This window comes from Strix aluco, chromosome 4 (assembly GCF_031877795.1).
Source record: "Strix aluco isolate bStrAlu1 chromosome 4, bStrAlu1.hap1, whole genome shotgun sequence".
In the NCBI taxonomy this organism is placed as follows: domain Eukaryota; kingdom Metazoa; phylum Chordata; class Aves; order Strigiformes; family Strigidae; genus Strix; species Strix aluco.
The window spans coordinates 45847363-45872879 of record NC_133934.1 but is presented as its reverse complement, the minus strand read 5'-3'; the positions used below and the strand labels follow the sequence as shown (position 1 = coordinate 45872879).

Below are 25517 nucleotides of genomic sequence, written 5' to 3'. Positions count from 1 at the left end.
CAGTCCTTCAGGAACTGGCTGCTCCAGCATGGGTCTCCTGCAAGTCACAAGTCCTGCCAGCAAACCTGCTCCAGCATGGGCTCCTCTCTCCATGGGTCCACAGATCCTGCCAGGAGCCTGCTCCAGTGTGGGCTTCCCACGGGGTCACAGCCTCCTTTGGGCACATCCACCTACTCCAGTGTGGGGTCCTCCATGGGCTGCAGGTGGATATCTGCTCCACCGTGGACCTCCATGGGCTGCAGGGGGACAGTCTGCCTCACCATGGCCTTCACCACAGGCTGCAGGGGAATGTCTGTGCTAGTGCCTGGAGTACCTCCTCCCCCTCCTTCTTCAATGACCTTAGTATCTGCAGAGTTGTTTTTCACATATTCTTACACCTCTCTCCTGGCTGTTGCTGTGCAGAAGGTTTTTTTCCCCCTTCTTAGATATGTTATTCCAAAGGTGCTACTACCATTGCTGACAGGTTCGGCCTTGGCCAGTGGTGGGTCCGACTTGGAGCTGGCTGGCTCTGTTGGACATGGGGGAAGCTTCTAGCAGCTTCTAGTAGAAGCCACCTCTGTAGTCTCCCTGCTACCAAAATCTTGCCATGCAAACCCAATACACTCCCATTCAACCCTGGGGAAGTTTAAAGACCTTTCTAATGTTCTTCCATCACCACCACACCCCTTCCCCCTCAATAATCACATTCTCAAGGAAGTTAATGGGCCCAGCATTCTCTCAGTAGCAGGGACCTCTCTCACATTATGATTCAATACTTTCTAGATAATGTATTCAAAACAAGGTCTTTTTGTTTCTTTTTTTTCTATTACAGCAATTCCAATTTTTAGAAATTCCGATAGCTATCATATACACTAAGGGCAGAAGAGAGCAAGAGTCTAATCCCACCTTGTAAAACAATCTTGATTTATCAAGCTTTTACATTCAACAAGAACAACAAAAAAAAAACATTCATTGAGCTAAACCACAGGAGGATGAAAAAAGTGTCAAGTTTTCAACAATCAAAGATAATGCTCTGAAAAATAGTGCATTTCATTTGACGATGTTACTCTGAGTTCTTTTAATTTGTTATCTTGTTCTAAGTCTTCAGAGAGAACTGAGTCACATACTTGGTTTGTTTTCAGTAAATATGCAGGATAAAATCTTCCTCCATCAGATGAAGTCAAAGATTTACAAATACTGACATTATACAGGAGCTGAGTTCTTAACTGCAAAGCTGCACACTATTCTGTGTTTCACAAAGGTGATTCAGAGTTACCTTTTGTCATATGAAAGAGACAAAGGTTCTCAGCTGAAGCTTCTGTTATCAAGAAGGCTTCACAAGAAACAGGTATAGATTCTCTTTTTTTCTTTGTTCAAACTGACCAAAGAACGATCTCTGAGGGCAACAGTTCAATTCATTGTGTCTCTTACCAAAACATACAATAATAAACCACACAACATTAACAATGAACTTTTTTTACATTATTCTTTAGATTTAATAATTTGATGTTTCTGCAATGAATTTTAGCAAAAACACAAAGCACCATATTTGGGTTGTAAGACTGTTTGACCTGTTTCCATACTTGTGAAAAAGCATTATTTCACAGTTGCCATTATAAATTCATTTTTGTAAAACAAAACAAAAAAAAAAACACCAAACATGTGGGAAAAGTATGCATAAAAAGTTTGAAAACACCATAATGGAAGACTTTATTTTTTTTTAAACTATGTTTGACACAAAGAAGCAAAGGCAAGAAGAAAAGTATATGTGTAACAACTGAATAGAGAAGAATTGCTTCTTTATACGTACTTAGAAATTCTGCAAAATATTTTTGATAATGACCTTCAGCACTAGTACTTTAGTCCTGCTCCTCTACTGAAAAGAGCATGATTCACTGATAATTAGATAATGGATCTACAGTGGTGAAAGTGTTCAACTATTTTCCAGTAGTTACATGAGGGCTATGGCAACAAAGTCAAGCTATTTTCAAGTGGTAAAATAAAGATTTAAAATTCAGTTTCTTTAGACTTCTAACCAATACACTAATCACTATCACATTGTTTCAAGTGTTAGTGATATATATCTATAAGCATTAAATATAATTTGCACATCTCTATCTGTGACTCCTATGTAAGTTATGTATTCATATAAAAAGTATTATTTGTAAAATATAAACAGGCAGTAAATTCCCTTGAAAGCTGAAGTTCTGAAAGTGTATAAAAAACAGCAGGAAAACCCAATCTTATAAAGTACAGAAAAACAACAATTTTTTTTTTTTTTTGAAAAGGGTAATTTATTATTATTTGAAAAGATACCTATATTTGCATGCAGCGTCTGGTCCCGGAAATTGCCATTAAAATTTCAGAAGTATGGAAGTGATAACTCCAGCCTAACACTTTAGGTATTATATGTTCACTTGTAAATAATTCTTAACACTTCAATGCAACTTAAAACATAAGATAATGATCAACAGTGGCATCTAACAAATCTTGCTTTACTTGAATTTTTTAATGGCTGCCTAGTATTAGACTCATTAATACAGCTCTGTTGTGATTAGGTTTCTCAAACATGGACTTCTACAGTATCTAGTAAATCAAAGTACATTTGCCAGAACACTATTTAATAGAATTAACCATTCTAGTAGATTAAAGCTAGTGCTGTCATGCCTACCAGAGCAACAATTACTGGGTTAGATCTGTACTTAGTTAAAGCTTGCTGTTTAGAGACTACCATGAACTCTCTTTCCAAGACTACTACTGTAGTTCTCTAGCCCTAACTTGTAGAAAGCAGTAATACTTGTTTAGTATTACAGAAGGGATTTTAAAATATTTTGTTTTCAACTTGGAAAATACATATATACAGGTGGACTTTACAGTAGCATACTGCAGATAATAAAACAACTATGGTCAAAGAAAACTCTAGTGTTCTAACGTCCTAAGGTATATCCCAAAGCACTGTATTCAAATTTCTGAATAATCACTGCAGAATTTCTGAATAATACAGCTTTTTCATAAGTCTTGAATGAAGTTTTCTACCTCAGAGACTCACATATATTTTCTAAAGTGAAAGCATCATGTAAGTCCTGACAAAGACAACTGAATAGCTGCTATGCTAATGGAAACAAAATCTAAAGCTTACCTGAGATAATTCATTAGTGTCCACAAGTCCATTGTTGTCTGAATCAAAATAATTAAACATCTGATCTACAAGAAGTTTCTTTAAAGTCATTTTCTCATCAACAGTTTTATCTTTTGATTGCGCAATATATCTCTGATTTTGTAGATCCAGTAACATATTTTTTACTTCAGTGTATTCAGTAGGTTTGCATTTATCCCCTGAAAAGAAAATACACAAGATTATTTTGGATTTGATTTCTTATTCAGAGTTTAAAAGTAATTTTTTTAAAAAAAATTGGAAAAGTAGAGAGTATTAACTTCTTATAACAATACCAACAGAGTTACTTTATGAGGTAAGGAATTTGTTCTGTAGTAGTTTGTTCCATACCATTTCCTTGTCTGGTCTTCAGATTAAGGCCAAAAAATTACTACACTTCTAGACACTTTCTGTAGAAAAAAATTTTCTGTCCATGGAAACTAAGGAAAGTTTCCAAGCCTGTACTTTTTTCATTTAGATCATTCTGGAAAGTTACCTTTGGTATTGCATTTCATATAAACTTTCATGAAGTGAATACTGAAATATAATAGATGTAGCAAAACCTGTAAATATGATAGGAAATTATACATTATAAAGAATATATTTCATAACAAGATTTGACTTCTGAAAGTAGAAATTACACTTGAGTGCTCATAAGCTAGCTCTACCTTTCCATTACTGGACATACCAAACTCATTTGAACAAGAGAAGGTGGGATTGCCAGAGGAAGCGAAATGATATCTTTGGCAAGATCTAGTTTATTCTTTTCATTATCAAGTCTTCTATAAAGTGGAAATTGTTACAGCAAATATCCTACATACAGTGATTACTGTCTCTACTTATTCTAAACCAAAACACAATATCATCTATGTCTGGTATTCTCTACTATTAGTTATGTAGTTTAAATTGAACAAAGAAACAGTTTGGAAGGGTTTGTTTTTATTAAGATAACTTTACTATCTCAAAAGGTTTTCAATACGATGAGATATTTAAATTTGGACCAGCAAAACACCATCTATTTGTTGCAAACATACATTTACAGTTAGCTACTACTTAAGTTAACTTCAAGAAATAAATTCAAGGCTAGAGAAATACACTGATTAGCAAAGAAAGCTATGTTCCAGTCTTCCTTTTAGATGCTCTGATGAATATGCAAGTATTAATGAGGAACAATTATTTACCTCACAGAAACTGGTAAAGCAGTGGTTTGTATTGTAAGTGGATCCCACTTAAGAAGTGTCTAATTTACATGTATGAGACTGGAGTTTATTATTTTGGTGTATTTAAGGGTTCATGCATTATTATGGTGACTGTACCACTATGTACACCTCCATCGCCGTTTCATAAGGTAGAGAGAGCAAAAGTTCTTACATACTTCTCACTATCCTAGCAAGACTCAGATCTAGAAGAGATAGCAGTTAAATTGTGGAAGTAGACAAAATGTTTTTAGGAATCAAAACCACTCCAGGAGTTTTTTTCTAAAAGCCACTGCCTGTTATGTAGCTATCTGAAAATTCCAACTGAAGTAACAGAAATAAGCAAAACCAAGCTATGTTTAACTGACAGCCTAATCTACATGTATCATTTGCATATTTGTCCTTACTTGCCAGAGGCATGGAGATTGATGACATACAATTTGTAAGAGTTGAGTTCTATGTGACTGCTTTTCAGGGGTCTAACGCAGAAATACTCAGTAGGGAAACACGTTTATTCCTTAGCCATTCTGGAGCTGCAGTGAGCAAACCTTTCCATCTGCGTGGATGCAGGCTCCAGGTGGTAGGGAGGGAAGAAAGCACTTTACTTTAACATACTCTAATTCATTTGGGTAAACTCCAAAAGACTGGGCCAGGAAAACAAGTCCCCTGGATAACTTTTCTGGCTGTGGTATCCTCAGAGAGACACAGTTTGGTTTTATTCTCATGCAGCTGAAGTCTTAACACCATTTTACCTATACTCCTGGCGGGAGGGAGGAAAACAACTCCTATTTCTGAGATACTGTACAGCTCAGACCTAGTTACCACATCCAGATTTTATCCCCTGTAAATTATTTTTGATCAAACAGTTCTCATTCTGCAATTCTAAAACTGAAGAGAGATATTTCTACCTTAGAGACATACAACATAAGTAAAGCAGTTTATTTCTTAATAATATCTGTTAAATCCTGGATTTGTCACAGCATTTTTGATGAGCTACTACATGACTGAGTTAGAAAAAGAAACAGAAAATGAACAAAAAAGTCACACTGACAATTTTTTTTTTCCTTAAGGCATGGGACAATGTCTCTCACTTTAACGATCGATCAAGAATTGAATATTTGTCCTCACCCTTACAAAGACAATAATTATGTAAATGTTAATCAGAATATTAAATATTCTTTATTTATTAAATATGGACAACTTTTGCATGTGTTACACACAGATTTCCACATAAGAGATTATACAAAGTAGTGTAAATTTAGAGGAAAAAAATAAAATTTATGTGATCATGAGCAGCATTGTAGTAATTAGTTGCTCTGCATGCTTTTAACTCAAAACAGAGTTTATGGAAAAAAGTTTTCAGGGAAGTTCAATCACAGTCCAAATAAAGACATTTTCATGCACTTCAGACATTCCCTTTATATATAAAGTTAAGGAATGATGAACTAATGTATTCTCTCAAAATACCTATTCAGAGAGAGAAGAAACAATTCAAACAACACATTTTCTACAGCATTTCTTTTTTTGTACACTTCCCATTGCATAGCACAAACTTCTGAAACCAGCATAACAGTCATATAATAGCACTTAATATATTACACGTTTATAAATTATTTTTACATTTTTACAAAGGGAAAAACATTTGTAATATCCTTTTTAATATACAACATAAATGCTGCCTAATAGAAAGTTATCTGAGAGATTGTTATTCCTGCAAGTTCAACTACTTCCTGTAGAAAAACTTCATTCATAAATTTAGAAGGCTGTTAAACATTTAGTCATGCTCTTCACCTAGTAAAGCTACCACAACATCAGTGTCAACAAAATATCTTAAAGTACAGTCCATTAGTGTATATATAGCTTATATTACCTCATCAACAAGAGAAAATAGTTTCCTGAGAACAGGTTGCTAAATATCTGTTATAGGTGTTCTACACTAAGATAACTTTTCATTTTTATTTTTCCTGTTCCTGTGATGTCCTTTGGAAATATTTTTAACCCAAAAAGTAGCTCAAGCTTATCAATATGTTGTATTAGTTACTAACAGAAAATATTAATGTCTCTTTAATATTAATGAAATAGAATTAAGGAAAAATGATGTTATTTAATCTCTAAAATGTAGCTTTTTTTATATATACAGAAACGTTAATCACAATGGCAGTCTTGAAAACCAGCTGCAAATAAGGTGAATACGGTTCACAGAACAATTTTGTGTCTCTACAACCCATCTTCAGCAGATTATTATTTTATATTCAACAATGCCGTTAAAGCCTATCTTCTCTATGGGGTTGTCTGTAGTATGTCTGTAAGATAATAGCTGTAATTTGCTTTTCGTGTGTACCTGCTCACTGTACAGGTCAACCTGACTGAATTACAGTCCCAGCCATGATAGTCCATTGGCTTCTAGCGTGTGTTTTTTATGTTTGCTAGAGCTCAGCATGATTCTTTTAGTGCTTCTCTAACTTGTTTGAAAGCTAGTCCTCATAATAAAAATACTGCTAACACCTTTCAGAAGAAATCTCTGTTGGCCATCATTTATGGTTTGAAACAGATGCTATTTTGTTTCTCACTTACCTAAATAGGTTAGTCTGACCCATATAAAAGACAGCTTTATCAACAGTGGCTTCATACTCCCTGCAACCACACTGTGCCACAGTGCTCTGTAACATGGAAGTAGCATTGCCCTGTCCCTTTATCTGGAAAAGATGTCAAGGTCACTGCACACGAGCACATGGTTTGCTTATACGGGTGGGGAGAACAATACTCAGGCATTTAAGCGCATTGGTAGTACCCTAAAGTATCTTAAAACGACCTTACCAAAAAACCCCAAGACATTACAAATGCATGCTTTGGTTTCCGTTGCCCTAGAATTTGATGTTTTTTTGATATTGTTCATGACAGATCATAATTAGTAACACAAAAATAACCTGAACTAATTTTCCTTCCCACACAGTGTAAAACAAACATATTCCTTTGATTAATCTTGGGAGGGGCACCAACATTCAGGGGTCTGGATAGACACAGGGTACATGCTGCACATGATGAACTGTTAGTTACCCTTCCTGTTCCCCTGCCTTATCATACCGATTGAGAATATCAAACTTTAAGGTTTGCAATAAAAACTAGGTGATATGCTTAGCTATTATAAACACAAGTAAGCATTTAAGTAGCTATCACTTGCAAACACTAGTTGCTTATGAAATTGGTGAGAAGTGATTTTTTTTTCTTTAATTGCAGCAAAAACCCAAGAGAATAAAGAGAAAAGTATTGTCTGCTACTTACAGTACATATACTTACATAAGTGCAGGTAACTTACACTCTTCAAAAACAGACTAAACACTGTATAGCAATTCTACCCCAAAGTCTACATATCCATTTTTTTCCTATTACCGCTTTAGCTCTCATTATGTTCTGCAAAGTAATCTGTTGTAATAGAATTATTATACCATGATCTAACACCCACCTTTTAAACCTTACTATGCATTCTAACAATAGATTTTAGGCTGGTGTCAGATGAACCTAAAGTTTATGATTAAGCTAATTACAGCTGCGTAAACCTGATTTACCACAACTGTACTACATTAAAACATTTTCATTTTATACTTAATTCAAAGTAGTCTTTACAACAACAACCTCATAGATTTGGACATAAGGACAAACATGATCAATGGATGCAACTGACAGATAAGAGGATCATGGGTAAACAATGAGACACTGTTAGTCAACACAATGAACGGTTTCATTAACAAATCACCCTCTTATCTCATTGTCATGACTGCTTTTTACTGTAATATTCAAGGAAATGTGAAGCAGATGTTTAAATTACAAGAATGAGGCTCTGTTTACAGGAGACCTCCCCCAGGCTGGAGTAGCAGCACAGAGAAAAACTTAAGAGTTGCTTTATTTATGTTCTAATTTAGTAAGCATTACTTGTGAAATAGTTGTCTCAACGACACACAAATGGTAAATGGGGATTAAGTATGACAACCTTTATAGTGAGGAAAAGTAATTTATGTTCAACATAACTGTGAAAGACAAACTACTGGGAATATACTACAATTATATTACTTCCAAGAAGGCCTACTAAATTCTATATCATTATCTACATACATGAGAGAGTAACCTACACGTTGTGCATAATTACTAACTTAATTCAGTTTTCTATTACTTTTTTTTTTTTTTTTTCCATTTGTGAACTAGGTTTCCTACACAAATTTAACTTCTGAAAAACTACTAGAAAGCAGTAACAGCAAATACTGTGTTTTCTTGGGTTTTTTGTTTGTTTCATTCATGGAAAGGATCAATTCTACTACACAGCAGATTTTGTCAAAAAAAAAAAAAAAACAAAAAAACCACCAACAACAAACTAAAAACCTCTGCTATGAATTATTTCACAGTTTTCTGACATAATCTGTGCAAACCTAGGAGGTGTGCAGAAAACTAAAAGTGACAAAACAAACACACTGGAATCAAAGTGGAATTCTCTGGTCCCATAACTTGTAACTTCTGAAGTAGTGATAGTCCTAGGGTTTACTTAATTCAAACTCAAAACCAGAAAAGTGAAAACACTTGGCTGTTTCCTTCCATATGGTACAACAGTTTTGCACCTGTATCTCTGTTACCTAGGAAACAGCTGAAAGTTAGATTCTGAGTGCTATTGTCCTCCTAGACAGTATTGAATAGATTATATTTGCCCATAATACAGAAAAAAAGCTGTATTTGACAATTTAATTCTTACTTAATTTGCAAGAGAAAGATATATATCAAAACTAATGTTATTTATGAAAACTTGGCAAGTGAATCCACAATTATTCTTATCACATGTAGAAAAATAGGAAAGAATCAGCTAAACTAATACCTTAGGAGTCACTCCTTAAATCCAAATTCAGTTATCAGATTTTTGTATTACATAGTTTTTAGAAAAATACTAGTATACATAGAGAAGGAAAGAAAGAACATATAAATTAAAAAATGCAATAAAGGCAAACCATTTGATTTCTGTTCTCACTTTTCACCAATTTCATGGTTAATACAGGCATTTTAACCTTTCCTTGTCTTAGCATCTCCATCTACATAGCAGGAAGAACTCTTATGTCAAAGAGCTATTGAATCATTAATATTCATGCAGCATCTATCTCCACAAAAGTCATCAGCTGCTGAGATACAATTGGATTCTGAGGTATTTTATGATTTTGAGCTGAGTTTTATTTATATAGCACAAATGATTTCCACAAAACCATTTTTCCTTCAAAATTAAAATAACCTTGGATCTCCCAGAATTTGCAACTACTTTTCAGTGGACCATAAGGCATATAAACAGTTATAAGAATTCCAAAACTGATAAAAAAAAAACCACCACAGATTTTTGGAATTAGAATAGATCCAATAAACAGCAAGCCTACTGTTAATCTTCTACACGTATTTTGAAAATATTCAGAATAATCTAATTAGCCAAAACGATTCACTGCAAAATTACAAATTATACTCCATGAAGCAAAAATGAGAAATTAATCCAAGATAACACACATATATATACACACACACACATATATATAAACTAATACAGATCTGCACATACACATTCACATATACACCCCCATACACAGGATGAAGAAGTCATTACAGTTTGGTCTGATATTAATTCAATTTCAAACATAACACAAGAGACAACTTGAAGGTCTTCATCCATTCAGCTATTTTTCAAGATTCAGTCTCTATAGATGAAGCATGAAAGTTGTAATTTTACTTGTAGCCCTAACAGACAAAGAAACATTTTAAGCCGCCAAAATTGCTTAGGTTTAACTGAAAGAAACTTCAGATCAGATATCATTTTGCAATACCTTATTTTCCAATATCAAACTCTTATTTTCCAAATCTAGAGTTCAACAGTTTTGACCCTTATTCTCTGCTCTCCTCACTGAAGCTCTGGAACTGCACTTGAAGAGAAGCAATCTCATCTGTACATAAACCTAACTTCTAATCTATGGCCCAGAGGTTGAAGGGGTGAAGAGGAGAGCTTTACACTCAAAACTAGTATTTTTCAATAAAAAAAACCCTAATAAATAGGGATTAACATCAAAATTTTTCCCTGCTGCAGCTATTTTTTCAATAAAAGGTGAGAATTTTCTACCATTTTTTAAAAACATGAGATTTAAGGGCTGCAAATCTTGGCCCTGAAGCTTTACATATTCAGAATGCCTAAATAACACAAAAACAACAAAACAAACCCATGACATTTTGAATCTCTTTGGGTTTAGCTTGTGTTTTTTGGGGTGTTTTTTAGCTAATTTGTACAGCACTCAATCAGCACATGGGCAGCTTTATGTCTTATTTTGTAGCATCTACTTTCCAATGACATACATGATTATCTAAATCTAAATTCAGCATTACTGTCAAAGTTAGATACTGAGGTGTTAAGGACATCAATTTTTCAGTTCTGTGTAAATAGATCTAAGCAGCTACAAGAATCATTAAGAACTTTCAAGGCAGTGTTGTCTATTTATTGCAATATACATATAAAAATACCTCCCACATACATAAACACCCTACTATCTAGAGACATGCACACAAATTTGAAATTTTGAAGTTATATCTGTCACTGGCAAATACTTCTAAGTGATTGATATAGCTGGTATATAAAATAGAATTGAAGATAGGTTTGCAAAGCCCTAGTTCCACTTTGTAAACAAAGAATAATGCTGTCCTTTCCTCAGATATTATCAGTTAAAATGCTCTTAACAATTCTGATCTTTCAAAACTCTAAATCATAAGACAGAAGTCATAATTTCACTTAATTTCACATATCTGCATAAGTGTAGTGTCCGGTCTTATATGGAGGCATATATAAACAGCTTTTCAGTGCTTAAACAATGAATAGTTCAGATAAATTATTCATATTTTCCTTAAAGATATGCCACTTAGGTTAAATACCATTACAAGCAGACTCAAATTTGCATTAAAATAGGAAAATAGGTAATACTATCTCAATTTTTTTCTTTTTTTCAGGACTAGTTAGAACAAATGTTACATGGAGTGAGAAAGAGTAATCGAAAAAGCAACTAGCAAATGAGGAAAATCACTAAAATCATCATTTCAGGTAGTGGTGAGGGGAGACTTCTACTTGTTATTGCAGAGTTAACATATCACAGATCTCTTGACAGAATAGGTCACACTGGAGGGAAGGGATGCCATCTGAGGGTCTAGGGTAGGCTTGAAAGGTGGGCCTGTGCAAACCTCATGAAGTTCAACAAGGCCAAGTGCAAGGTCCTGCACATGGGTCAGGGCAATCCCAAGCACAAATACAGGCTGGGTGATGAGTGGATTGAGAGCAGCCCTGTGGAGAAGGACTTGGGGGTGTTAGTGGATGGAAAAATGACTATGAGCCAGCAATGTGCGCTCACAGCCCAGAAAAGCAAACCATATCCTGGGCTGCATCAAAAGAAGTGTGACCAGGAGGCTGAGGGAGGTGATTCTCCCCCTCTATTCTGCTCTTCTGAGACCCCACCTGCAGTACTGTGTCCAGCTCTGAGGCCCCCAACATGAGGAGAAAGACATGGATCTGCTCAAACAGGTCCAGAGGAGGCCACAAAGATGACCAGGGGGCTAGAGCACCTCCCCCATGAGGACAGGCCAAGAGAGTTGGGGTTGTTCAGCCTGGAGAAGAGAAGAGAAGGCTCCGGAGAGACCTTATAGCAGCCTTCCAGTACTTAAAGGGGGCCTACAGGAAAGATGGGAAGGGACTCTTTATCAGGGAGTGTAGTGACAGGATGAGGGATAATGGCTTTAAACTGAAAGAGGGTAGATTTAGTTTAGATACAAGGAAGAAATTCTTTACTGTAAGTGTGGTGAGACACTGGAACAGGTTTCCCAGAGAAGCTGTGGCTGTGCCCCCTCCCTGGAAGTGTTCAAGGCCAGGTTGGACGGGGCTTTGAGCAACCTGGTCTAGTGGAAGGTGTCCCTGCCCATGGCAGGGGGGTTGGAACTAGATGATCTTTAAGGTCCCTTCCAAACCAAACCAGTCTATTCTATTCTATAAAATTTTTACCTTCAGGATGACATTTGAAGGCTATAGCAGATTGACAATGATTATCAAAGCATCATTTTCACAGCTGAGAAAACACTAAATGTATGGGTTATTTGGACTGCACGTTAGCATCACAAACACCGTAAGGAGCGTTAGTACGTAACTGGCAAATGCAAGAATTTTCTACAGGATTGACCCTGCCTTCAAACAACTGAAATCCACACGAATTTCAATCAGTGATGTCATTTCTCAAAATTTCCTGATGTCTCTGATGCTTACCTCAGGGTGTTCTACCATAAAAAAAGAAGTGAAAAAAATTTAACAAATGTTCCCAATTTTCCAAACAGATTATATCAGGTATGTTATTCTTCTCTTCCCAACATGTGAAGAGATTACTTATTCCATGTATTTTTGTTTTCTTGTATCCAGCTCAAGCTTTCAGATCAGTTTTTCTATTTATCCCATATATTGAAAAAAAAAAACCCTTCAATTTTGTAAGTAAAAATTCACATACAACATTAATAAGATAATCTGGACTTCCTTGTCCTTCCTATCTTATTAAAAGGAAAACTGAGAGAGAAAAATTGAAAAGCAGTGTGCTTCAAAGGAAGGAACTGCTAAAAATGAAAGTTCAGACAGGAGTTTAATGCAGTATTTTCCCCTCTATTGGAATTAACCCAGCCATTGATGTTAGTCTTCTTCCCACAGGACTTAGACAATTTTGACTTGCAGTATCTAGAGTGATACTATGAAAGCTATGAAATGCTATAGACGTACATTAAAAAAAAAAAAAAAAAAAAGATAGATTAAAAAGTATTCCAAATATACCAGAGAAATACTTATGGGATGTAAGCTTAGCCATGAATCTATGTAGAGTTCTGCTTTTGTTTCTTGGGAAGCATGTGTCAGAGGGCTCTCTTATTTAAAAATGTTACTGAAAAAATAGATGAAACATGACTTATATTAAGTCACAATCTTCCTTTTCCCAAAGCCTTCCCAGAGGTGCAGAGTATTTACAGGTTTATGAAGGTGAGGTCTCAAGACTGGGTTAAGCCTAACTACAACAGCACTACAGTTAAAAAGGACAGTTCTCTTGCTCCATTTCTATTTCTTCCCCTCCATCGCATATTCCCACCACTTCCTTTGTTTTACCTTTAGTATAGTTGGCTTTTGATGATTATTACAGAAGTTGTTACATTAAGCCTCTTGCTATAGGAAAGACAATTAATTTTATGTGCGTGTGTATATAGATATGGTACAAAAAAATTTATTGTTATTCTAATGAATATTTTAAGCAGTCTATTAGCCCAATTTATTTAATTTGGGAAAGCCTCAACAACACAGACAAAACTACACCAAAAACCTTACTAGTATCCTCTTGAAATATCTATCTCATGCTTACCCTTGCAGTTTTTCTCTGGGTACTAAGGTTTCAGTTTTTCCTCAGGAAGAGCAGGGGGAAGAGGCCATAAGGAGTCAAGAGCATCCTGAGGTCATCATCAGGAGGAATATGAAGGTATGGTGAGAGGTTCTTCCTCCTCAGTCTTGGCATCTGCTTGGGTTAGTTTTATAAGTTTCACTATCAGAACCTGCTTTTTTTGGTTACATTAAGTAAGGAAATGGACAAATCTTCCCACAACCTCAGTTGAAATAAAAGGCTATTGTTTGTTAAGCATAAATTAGCCATATATGATTGAGAGAGCTTAAGGTAAAGAGGGTAGGCAATAGTCACCTGACCACTAGGGAATTTTTGGAATCAGTAAAATCATCTCAGGCCAAAGCAAGACCAGGCAAATCCTGAGACCCTCCACACTGTCAGGTCAATACAAAGGGTTTTATGTGGTTTTCGTTGTGGTTCTGTGAGGTTCTTTTTAAACCAGGAGGCAAAAAAAAAAAAAAAAATTATATTCTACAGGGCTATTCATCTTTGAGACATGATTACAGTATAAGCTAAAGCAATTCAGAGAAATCTGAGCTACCATGGACCAAGGTCAGTAAGCATACGTGATGAAACTTGATTTTAGCTGGCCTGAGGAAGACACATAAATAGTGCTTCCCAGGTCAAGCAGCAGTTCTGTACTTGTTCTCTGCTTTCTCCATCCTTTCCACAGAGACACAAGGGAATATGCTAGTGGGCAATAGAAGGAGGAAAACAAGATTTATAAATTGAAACTCAAGTAAAAGAGCATGCAATTTGCCTTTGAATCCACACCAGAATGTAACCTAACCATTCTGGTCTGGCACCAGCATAAGTATGTGATCAGGCTGCTAAATCTTAACAACTTCATATCACTTTGAGGTTAAGTGTTTCTCTACCGTATTTAGTGTAGGCTTGAAATTGTATTTTGATGTTTAATCAAATTTTGAAAACTGATCAATTATGGTTGGGAAGGTGATGTGAAAAGGATTTTAGTGAAATCAGAAACCTTGCTGAGACCTGTGTGCAGCCCCATTTATTTTAATGTTAACAGGTCATCTACTCTACTTCAAATTTCTACGTGCTTAACTAATTCAATGTTTCAGAAAGGTGATGTACAAAAAGACAGCATTGTACTGTGAAGACAGATACCAGTATCTCTCTTAGCTATGCATGAAGGGCTTAAATATTGTAAACATGGCCGTTAACATTTTATAATGACACATCTTATCACAGGTCTTGCAATATTATTACCTTCACCTCATCCATCATGTAAAGTGCTGTGACAATCATACAGTTCTAATACCCACTGTGGAGGTTTTGTATTAAAAACTCCATATTCTTTCAGCAATAATTTGGCATCACACACACTTATATCCGAATTTTTGCTCATACTAATCTTTGAAGTTAGAGTTGGGTAAATCAGTGCAAGAGAAAAGCTAGGCCTACATAAACTCACTCTCACTTAATTTTAGAGATGCAGTGTGTATATCTTGCAAAAATGTGGGATTATACACAAATGTATTTTCACCAGTCATCCCTAAACAGAATTTGGATCATTGTTTTACTTTCACAGTTACAGAAAAGGCTACCTAGAGAGAGTAGATCAATAATTTTGTTCAAGCTTCACTATAAAGAAATAAATGTTTTAGCCAGAGATTTCTCTATATAACTACAAAAAGCCTGCTGACCTAGTAGTTGTTTCAAAGATGTCACTGTCTCTCTTTATGTACAGCCTTATATCTTTATTCTTCATCTGTGGTTTGATGCAGAAAGACATTAAAAAAAAAAAAAAAAAAGGGACTGTTCTGCTTTTCACCAATTGCAATGAAATTCATAACTTTGTTTTCTTACAACTGAAGTTTTTCTTTTGTTTAAGTGTTTTGTTCAGCACTTAACCTTCAGCAGAAAATGTCCTTATTCACATATTTAAAAAGTAGTTTCATTTCTATTTGGTTTTATATTGATTCTGTTTCTCTAGATACAATTTTTAACATACTTCAAAAACAAATGTCTACTGGTTATCACTAACATGACTTAGGGAAGAAATGGTATAATTAGACATAGCTTACTTTGAAAACAATGGGTTTCATTCTTTTTTAAAAAAAGGAAAAACAAAACTCAAAAATCCCCACAACAACCAACAGGAAAAAAAAAAAAAAAAAAAAGAAAAGCAAGTAAAGCTGAAATCTAACTGAAACTTCATCATTTTATATCTGTAGAATAACGTAAGGTTAAAGCCCAAACTTTAAATTCCCAGCATTTTATCACACCATATTTCTAACCTAAGACTGTATCCATATCACAATTTAAAAGTCTAGCAAGAATTACATGCAAATGGATTTTTGAAAAAGTATTTGTAGCAATCTTAAAATAAAACATATAAAGGGCACAGATTTTCCAGTCCAAGAGAGGAAGTATATATACACACACGTATAAAAACACGAAGCAGATGCACATATGCAACAACTGAAAATACATATTCAAATTCTAAGCTTCATTGTTTTTGTATGGAAAGAGTCAGTAGTTGGAAAGTTAGGACAGAAAATTGCTGAAATTTGGTGTCATGTAATACTAACTCAGTGGCCTTTATTTTTTTGCCAGAAATGGTATGATACAAGTTTTCATGAGAGTTACAGAATTTTCACATTTCTCCACCCATCATCTCACTTCTCAGAATCAGTAGGGCTTTCTTAGGTTTGGTATCATTTTTTCTGAGGTAATGCCACTCAGATTAGAAATCATTACTTCTAGTTTATTTTCCAAACCTAAGAAACAATTTGTTCTAAGAACTACTAGAGTGTATTGTCACTCCTTCACTTTACTCTTGTTTATGTAACCCTCAATAGTTGAGTCCCTATGTCATAAAGGGAGTACTGAAAATCCTACTACACTGTGCTGGGTTTGTGTGTGTGGTGGGGGTTTTCAGTAGTGGGGAAGGAGGGTTACAGCGGTGGCCCCCTGTGAGAAGGTTCTCAAGAGCTCCTCTGGCTCCAAGTTGGACCCGCCTTTGCACTAAGGCAGGCCAATTAGCGATGGTGGCTGCACTCTGCGATAATATATTTAAGAAGGGAATCCTGAGAGGGAGGAGGGATTTTGTGAGGAAGAGTTACAAAAAGAACATCTATGTGAACACTGAGGTCAGTGGAAGGAAGAAAGAGGAAGGGGGAGAGGTGCGCTAGACTAGGGAGTCCCCCTGTATCCCGTGGTGAGATGGCAGGGCCGCCCCCCCGCCACCATGGAGGTCACTGCAGAGACCCACCTGCAGCCTGTGGAGGACCCCAGAGACTCTGTGGGAAGAAGCAGCCCCCGCTGTTCTAGTTTGGCACTGGGAGGACTGCAACACATGGAGGTGACCCATGCCAGAGCATCTCAAGAAGAACGAATCCCGTGGGAAGGACTCATGGCAGAGAAAGTTCATGGAGGGCTGTTTCCCCGTGAGAGGGACGCCACATGGAGCAGGGGGAAGAATGCTAAGAGCGCTTCCCCCAACCTTGGAGGAAGAAGCAGCAGACTTAATGCACACCCAGCCTTTGCCCCTGCGCTGCTGGGGGAGAAGGTAGAAATAGCAGGAACAAAACTGAGCCTGAGAAGAAGGGAGGGGTGGGGGAAGGTGTTTTTAAGATATGGTAATGCTTCTCACTGTCCCATTCTGTCTGTTATGTGTCATTATCGTTTGTGTTTTCAATTAAAGTGACAGCATTTGTCTTCCCCTAACGAGCCTGGTTTTCGCCTGTGACAGTTGATGGGTGAGTGACCCCTCCCTGTCCTTATCTTGATTCCTGAGCCTTTTAATTCATTTTTCTCCTTAGCAATGCTGGGGGGAAGGAGTGAGTGAACAGCTGTGTGGTGCTTAGTTGCCCTCTGAGCCCAAACCATGATACACACTCAACTGTCCTGAAGAGTCAAGACGCTTTTTATACAATTGTATTTTGTGTGCTAAGTGTGCAGTAGTGCTCAACAACTCAAGTTCCATCAAAATACTTTTCAGTAAGTTATGTCTACACTGTGCAAAAATTACTATGGTTTATTTCATAGTAGTAGTTCATACAGTAGATGAGTTTCAGCTGAAATTTAAAGAGAAAATATTAAAAAAGGCAACCTGGTTGAATTTGACATTGATATGCTTCATTTTACTTATGGTAATTTATATATGAACCTATATTGAGACAAGTTTTGAAGATACAGATCTCCTATGCTTTTCACGTCATCACTTTGCTTGACTAAAGTAGAATGAAGTGAATTGGTTTTATTTGTCCTAATTCTAATTCCAATTTATTATTATAATCTTTTTGCTTTCTCTCTATGACTGCTGGATAGTGTTTTGTTTCTAATTTAATGCAGCTGCCTTCGAACTCCAATGACTGTCTCCTAACCATAACTCAAGACAAGTGTCAGACATACCAAGATGTCTATATAAAGAGTACCATATGTGTGTCAATCATTACTATTAAAATGCCAAAATAAAGTTATGAGGGCCATCTTTTACATTTGAACCAAAGAGAACACATTTAAATGTTATTTCAGCATTAACTTAATTTTGCTGATTGATTCTGACATCTGTCAGTGTATACACCAAACAGAGCTAAAGTAAACATGGAATTAAATTACAATTTGAATAGTTTTAATGATTCTGCAATCATATTTCTTCCCTGTAACAGTACTTTTTTGTTCTGGTTTGGGGTTTTTTTTTAAACAGCAAAAGTCTCTTTGACTTTCCTTATCCTAAGTTTTTAGGATAAAAATAGATATTAACAAAAATCAAGCTATACTCTTACTAAATAACAACAGCTGACTTGAAAGACCATTTGTGGATGAATATACCATATAACAATTCTTTCCACAATTTTTAGATGTTAAAAATATATTCCAGCTCTGTATTATGCCAATAAAAAGTGGAAAGCTTTCATAAATTTTTTATTACTCTCCCAATCTGAATAAAATATTTTTTTGATAACGTTAAAATTTACTTATGGTTGTATTGCCTAGTTAATGGCTTCTTTTGGGATCATTTCAGGGATCACTAAGCACAGTGCTGAGATTATGGAAGCTTGTCTTTGTAATAACTAACACACATACTGTTTCCTGAACAAGTATATTCATAGTTACTATTTTTATTTTATATAAAGAATCTAAAATAGGTGGTTTGGTTTACTTAGGTAAACATGACACTGAACACAAGAAAACATCTAACACTTTAAAACAAGGACTTTCACCCTGTTTACTAATATGGGCCACACAGCAAATTTGGGTCTGTCTATCCTCTCACAGCAGATTGTGTAACTGTGGCAAAGCTGACAGTTTTAATTCCATGCACCTCCTCTTCACAGATAAATGAAGGGAGGTGATGTAAGATTTCAAAATATTGAACCCACAAAATGGATACAATTCTTGTTCATTTATAGAAAAGTTACACCCGTATCTGCCATTTCTATTCTTATATATAGATCAGTCACTACTTAAATCTCATTTTCAGATTTTTACTGATACAAAACAGCTTCACTATCTATTAGCAGGATTTGAGAGTTCTGAGAATTTGACATAATGACAGGATCCAGAGTCAGCTGAAGGCCTGAGATGGAAATTCTCCTTTTAAAGCTTTCATTTTAAAGTAAATAGGCTTCCAGTCTCTAAAAACAAATACTGAATGAGAAAAAGGCAACATTATAGGTTGCCTTTTGGGTATTCCTCCTTAGGGGAATTCTAATCACAAACCATACTAAAATATTCTGCCCCACCATATATTTTATGAAGCTCTGCACAGTCCTGAAGCTATACAGGCTCAGCTAGTCTATGGAGAAGGAGCCATGTTCTCCCTCCAAATTTTACCTGGTCAGAGTACAAATGCCAAGACAACATACAGCAAGGGTAGAGAATTTTTCAGTGACTGAATTATACTAACATCTGCAAATTAAAGAGACCCTTAACTGTGAAAGAAAGTTCTACATATATGTTAAGGAAAAAAAAGTGCAGATGTTTAATAATAGCATTTAATATAACTGATAAATCTCTAAAGCAATAAATTAGGAAGAACATGGGTCAAATTTTCCTCAAAACTATAGAAGCAGTTATAACTACACAACACAATGGAAAAAATGGTTTTCAAAAATACCTTACTTTATCATGAGATATGATATATTATTTTAGAGCAAAATCAGTTTCAGTTTCAAATGTAATATTCCAGTTACCTGTGTTAGCAAAGAACAGTAGCAGCTGTGCTGGTTAACTGAACTACAGCAGCAGGAAAGTAATGCAAGATGAGAGGCCTGGACAACATAGAAACTCCAAGCACAAATTTATTGTGAAAAAATGTTTGTTTGAATTTTCAGACTGCTGAATGACACAAATGTCAAACAAGTTCTAAAATAAGAGTAGATACATTAGACAATAACTGCCATGTGATATTGCTGTTACCATTATAGAGAAAATATGATGTTGGGAAATTATGTCAGAAACAGAGCATGCATACAAATATGTATACTTACATGCACTAAAAATAATAAAGCAACAGCTAAGTTCATTTGTAAATAATATATAAATATTTGTTCAAAGAATTTAATATTTTGAAAAGTGTCAATTATCCAGTTAAGAATGGGAGAATAACAACTGGGTAAGACTGTGTAAGATGACTACGTTCACAGCAAAACAGTTTTAGCTGCTATAATTTTGTTGTATCAGAAAAACAGGAATACAGCAGGAACACTACAATAAAGTACTAGCAGTTGCATAGAAATAATTGTAATTATAAACAACAATTATCCTCTATTCTTATTTTTGTACTAAATAGCAATCAACTCTAGAAACTCATTTAAGAAACTCTACGAGCAAACTATATAAATTTCATCTTGGTTGGTTGCTTGAATTAGCAGGCACAGATTTAATTTAGATAATATTCCCTCCATTTTAGTGTCTTACACTAAACAACACTGATGAAGAAATTAATATTTTGATAAAGATATTTCCTTTTGTATCTGTATATTTTTTCTTATGCATGATTTGTACTACTACTGTCAGATTACTTAGTGAGCTTGGTCAAACTGTTCTATTTTTGCAAACTCATTCTAATTCAAAATTAAAGTGTAAGGAATTCATGGAAAACTCATGTACTGTCTAAAAAACATACTTTATATGGACTGAAAAATGGTGACAAAATCTCTGGTGATTCAGTATGACCGAATTCTGCATTTTCACAGTTCTGTACAAAAGTTTTACTTGAGGTTAATTTACTCACTAATTAGAGACCCAAAAGTGTATTTTCAAAAATCCCTGTCTGGAAATAAAAAGCATGTATTAACTACTATTAGTCTTGAAGTCTTCTAATTCTAGTACCCATAGGCATACAAAACGGATTTTAAAGATTGAAGTCTTTAGAAAAAGAAGTACATTGGAAAGAAAATTGTACTGTGATATGTACACCACTGTGTGAAGGGATGACACTCTTATTTTAATGATTTGTAATTTGAGCAGGTTTAACCTAAATTTGCCTGTAGACCTTGTCTGAAAAAGGAAGAGGAAAAAAGGGTGGAAAAGAGCTTCATATTACCTAATTCCAAGATTATTTTCAGGTTAGGTAGTTTTCATAGGTTTCTACTATTGACAGGGAACAAGAATTTAGCCTGTTATCAGACTCAGAGATTTAATTCTATCATTTACAAACAAGGGGTTCCACAAGATTCACGTGGTAGAAGCAAGGAATATAATTTTTGTTATGATGATTATTATTACTATTATTCCTGCCCTGAGAAAAGAGTGGCATCAAGGCACTATATAGATTTGCTTTGTAAGACTAAATTTTTTTGAGACAGTTTCAGCTGCCTAGACTGTGCATTATGTGTTCAGTGTCCCCTGAAAAAGTCACATTTCCTGCTTATTCTCCAAACTTACAAATACATTGCAGGCTTTCCAGACAGTCTCTGCAAATTATCTTGATAATGAAACTAAATCTTCTTTTCTCTCTTCTTTTTTCTACATGCCCTAGCTAGTAAGGGGGGAGTGAGGAGAGTGGGCATAAAATTGTCTTTTAGAAAGAATAAAATAACTCTGAATTTATATAAAGATGAAGATGTTAAAAGCCATTCATGTTACTGCTCTGTTTCTTCTTCTAGAGTTGTAAGTATGGACATTCTTCACATCTGTGTTGGCAGGGGGATGTTCCTGGGTTTTGTTTGGTTTTAAAGGAAAACAGGAATACAGAAATTCTTTCTTCAGTACTTCTCAGAAATTCATTATTCTCCCATTAGATGTACTGACAGGAAATAAAATGAATAGAATTTAGATACAGAATTTCACCTTTATAAATTTGTAAGCTTATTTCACCTTACAACTTCACCCCTCTGTTGTTGGAAGAGCTAGTCAAGATCCTTTCCCAAATATTCAAAATATATCTTTGAAGTCTCAGATTGTAAATGTTAAGAAAATGTAATTACCAGTAACCAGAAGGCTCTGAGACGCAAAGTACACATGTGCATTTATACTTTGTGACTGCCTCAATGACTTAATTTTTTTTTGGCCTTGTAATAAATGGGCCAAAATATCAGTGTGTAAATCAGAACACGGTCCCTTTGTGCATATATTGCATATAATATATCACTGGATTGGACTGAATAGGAAAAGAATGGGAAGCGAGTACACATGACATGCAGTTCTTTAAGAACTTTTTTTAACATTTAAAACTCTAAGGAACTGTCACCATGACAAGTCAAAATTTTAGTGACTCTAAGCAATGCCCTGACCACTTAAAATTACTTTGAGTCCTTCCTGGGAGTAAGGATCTTTGTTAGAGGCTGTCAACCACGGCTAATTCAGCAAGGGTACACTGCTATGTGAGATGAACCAGAAACAGCAAAAATCCATGATACATGTCTCCAAGAAAGGGATGTTCTAGTTACAGTTGTAGGTCAGCTGAAATTTGTTATAAGCCTTCAAAGCAGTTCCATCCTTTCTGACTTGTAAGAGGTTACAATGCAATCTGTTATTCTTCAAAAGTCCAAGACAAATGGTCAAGAATTTTGGGGTTGCATTTGAAGTCTAATGCTTGATACATGTCCAGCCTCAGAGTCAGAAGTCCATCTGAAAAAATATCAGTAATATGAGAAGACATACTAGTGAAGGTGGAAATTGGTTACTAAATATGAACATATTACCTAGGCCAAACACAGTGCTTGCATTGATGCCAAAGAGGAGATGATGTGAAGGGGCTTCTTCTGGAAGGCCCTTTCAACTTCAAGAATCAAGAGGAGGGATATTTAAAGAAGTCACTTAAGTCAAAGTACTTATTTGCCTAGGCAGATACCCAATTCTTCATTTAACTTCTCAGCTTAAATGTACAGAGTCTGCAGTACCTTCTTTAATCCTCCTGAAGGCTACTTTAAATTCATTTGGATATGGTACATATCACCTGAGACAGAGAGGGGTGCCCCCCAACTCTAACCTATTCTAAGTAATAGAGAAATGATCTCACGGAGAACACTTTGCCTTAATTCTCACGTTAAGTAAATTAGTGTGTGCCAGAGAAGTGAAATGCAGTCTATTCTCAGAGTCTGTACTCCTAATGATAAAGCTGATCTGACCTTAAAGAAGGTGGAGACAGCTTTCCTGGGCCTGAATGAATGCCCAGGCTTCTGAGATATCCCTGTGGCATCTTGGCAGACTCAGTCTCAGATACTGAACAGGTGCCAGAGGACACCAAGAACCTGAAGAAAAGGAACTGGAAAAAAAAAAGAAATCTTTTTCAGAAAAGATTTAAATGTGAGAGGCCTGACATTAATGTGTACTCAGAAAAGAGAGATCACCTCACCAAGTCATGTTCCTTAGCAGGGTAGATGGTGACAATCATGGCACGGACACTGGTGTTTCTGATGCTAAAGGTATCTTACCCATTTGTGATCTCAGATCAGCCCTTTTTGTTTTTACAGTGGAAGCTTCCTATTACAAGCCACGATCTCAGGTGCATTTCAGATGCTGAGAGCAGCCACTCTGGCTATAAACTGGGAAACCGATATATATCCTAACTGGGCATGAACATCTAGGTTCCCAACTTCTGACAGTTCTAAGGGACTATGAAAAAGACATAAAAAAACCCTCAGTAGAATAAATTTACAAGTCCGGATGCACCAGGTCTGTTATGAACAATAGCCCAAGCAGTTCCAGAGCTGTGAATGTCACAAGCAGATTAACAAATTTGTTACTCCATTCTTTTCCCCTAAGCAAAGAGAAACCAAACATGTAAAAAGAAAATCATAACAGTAAGACCACATATTAAAAAAGTAAGTAGGTCCGATTAAAAAAACCCAGATTATTTTAAATGAATAGTTTAAATCAGAACAGGAAGACAGAATGAAGGATGTGGGGACACACACTGACTACTTTATCCATGCATGAGCACAGAACACCTCCAATAGATGCTGCTGAAGCCAAAACACTTACCTGTAACAAGCATTTCTGGCATGTAGCGTTTCAACGTATATGTGAACTATTCTTTAAAGTATATGCTGCAATTCATGCTGAACAAAACACTGTAATTGCTTTGCCACAAAGCTTCTTGCAAAGGGTTAATCAACTCTGAGCTAATTTACGGCGTATATCTCAGAAAAAGAGTTGAGGAACACTCAGAAATTCTTCTCAGCAGAAAAGTTTCCAGCTTAACATTCACAAATGGGTATAGATTTAGTCAGTTCTTTGTCTTCTTTTATCTCTTGTCATCAAGACATGCTGCCTTGGTGTGACCTTCTGGAACAGTCTGTAGTCAATACTTTCCTTCAAAGCTAGTTCTCATCACACAATATTGAGGGCGCCTTTTTTGTCAAAGGTAGTCCTCTAAGCAGAATTGCACCAGGCACAACATAATGTAACCATTTCTTGGTAAGTATTAGGATATTGTCACATATGAAGAAAAATATTTTGTCATAAATATTTGGTCAGCAACCAGAACTGGCTGTTTAAACAGCAGCTTTCAAAATAGATGTGGTTTCTGTTATTGCTCTTTTGTCATCTGACACTAAAATCAGGTCCATTTTATTTAGATTAATTGTTCAATGCTAAAAAATGCTCAGGAAATATAAACATTATCTTTTTAGAACTTATATCCTAAAGGCAAATTCACAGAACAAGATCACACATCTCTTTCACTTACACCATTCTATTTCTCTACCACTAAGTTTTTCTTGACAGTTTCTGACTTGTTATACAAGTTGTTTTACTGGGTACGGTAGAACTAATCATGTCAAAAGCAAAGAGAGACCTTGCACTCTTGTATTGGCACTGAATTTCTGGGCTATCATAATATTCTGTTCCTCAGTTACTCAATGAATTAATATGCAGATATTCTCTCAGTAGAACACACTGAACATTTCCACAGATTAGTGCTATTGTTCTAGATTATCATCCCCCCATCCCTAAAGCAGAGTGATAAAAGTCTCGATGTGCTTTCCCTGTGGACATAATGTTTCTATCAAACAGATGGGTGGATTTCCTCAATCTTTCTAATAAGAATTAATGGAAATTAAAAAAGGATTTATGGACTGATGACAGATGGCTGAAGGATTTTGCAGAGGTATGACTCATGTAAATTACAACGAAAGCAAATTCAACCTCTTGCTGTGGACAAAAGGTTAGTTCTGCATTAAATCAGGAGCATTCAGCTCAGATGTTAAAAGGCTTTCTTTTTTACTTTGTTGGACATGACCATGCTAAGACATCAACTGTCCCTTGATCATCATACATAGTTCAGGCCCACTTTGCATTCTTGGG

The 25517-nt window shown here is 35.7% G+C and overlaps 1 protein-coding gene across 2 annotated transcripts in view; it reads right to left on the bottom strand.

Annotated features, from left to right (window-relative positions):
- Positions 1-25517, bottom strand: part of FSTL5 (follistatin like 5) — a 332447-nt gene that overhangs the window by 152511 nt on the left and 154419 nt on the right. For both annotated transcript variants that reach the window (XM_074822912.1, XM_074822913.1), the window contains exon 5: positions 3119-3315. In XM_074822912.1, coding sequence (XP_074679013.1) covers positions 3119-3315 — 197 coding nt within the window. The remainder of the gene's footprint in view (positions 1-3118; positions 3316-25517) is intronic.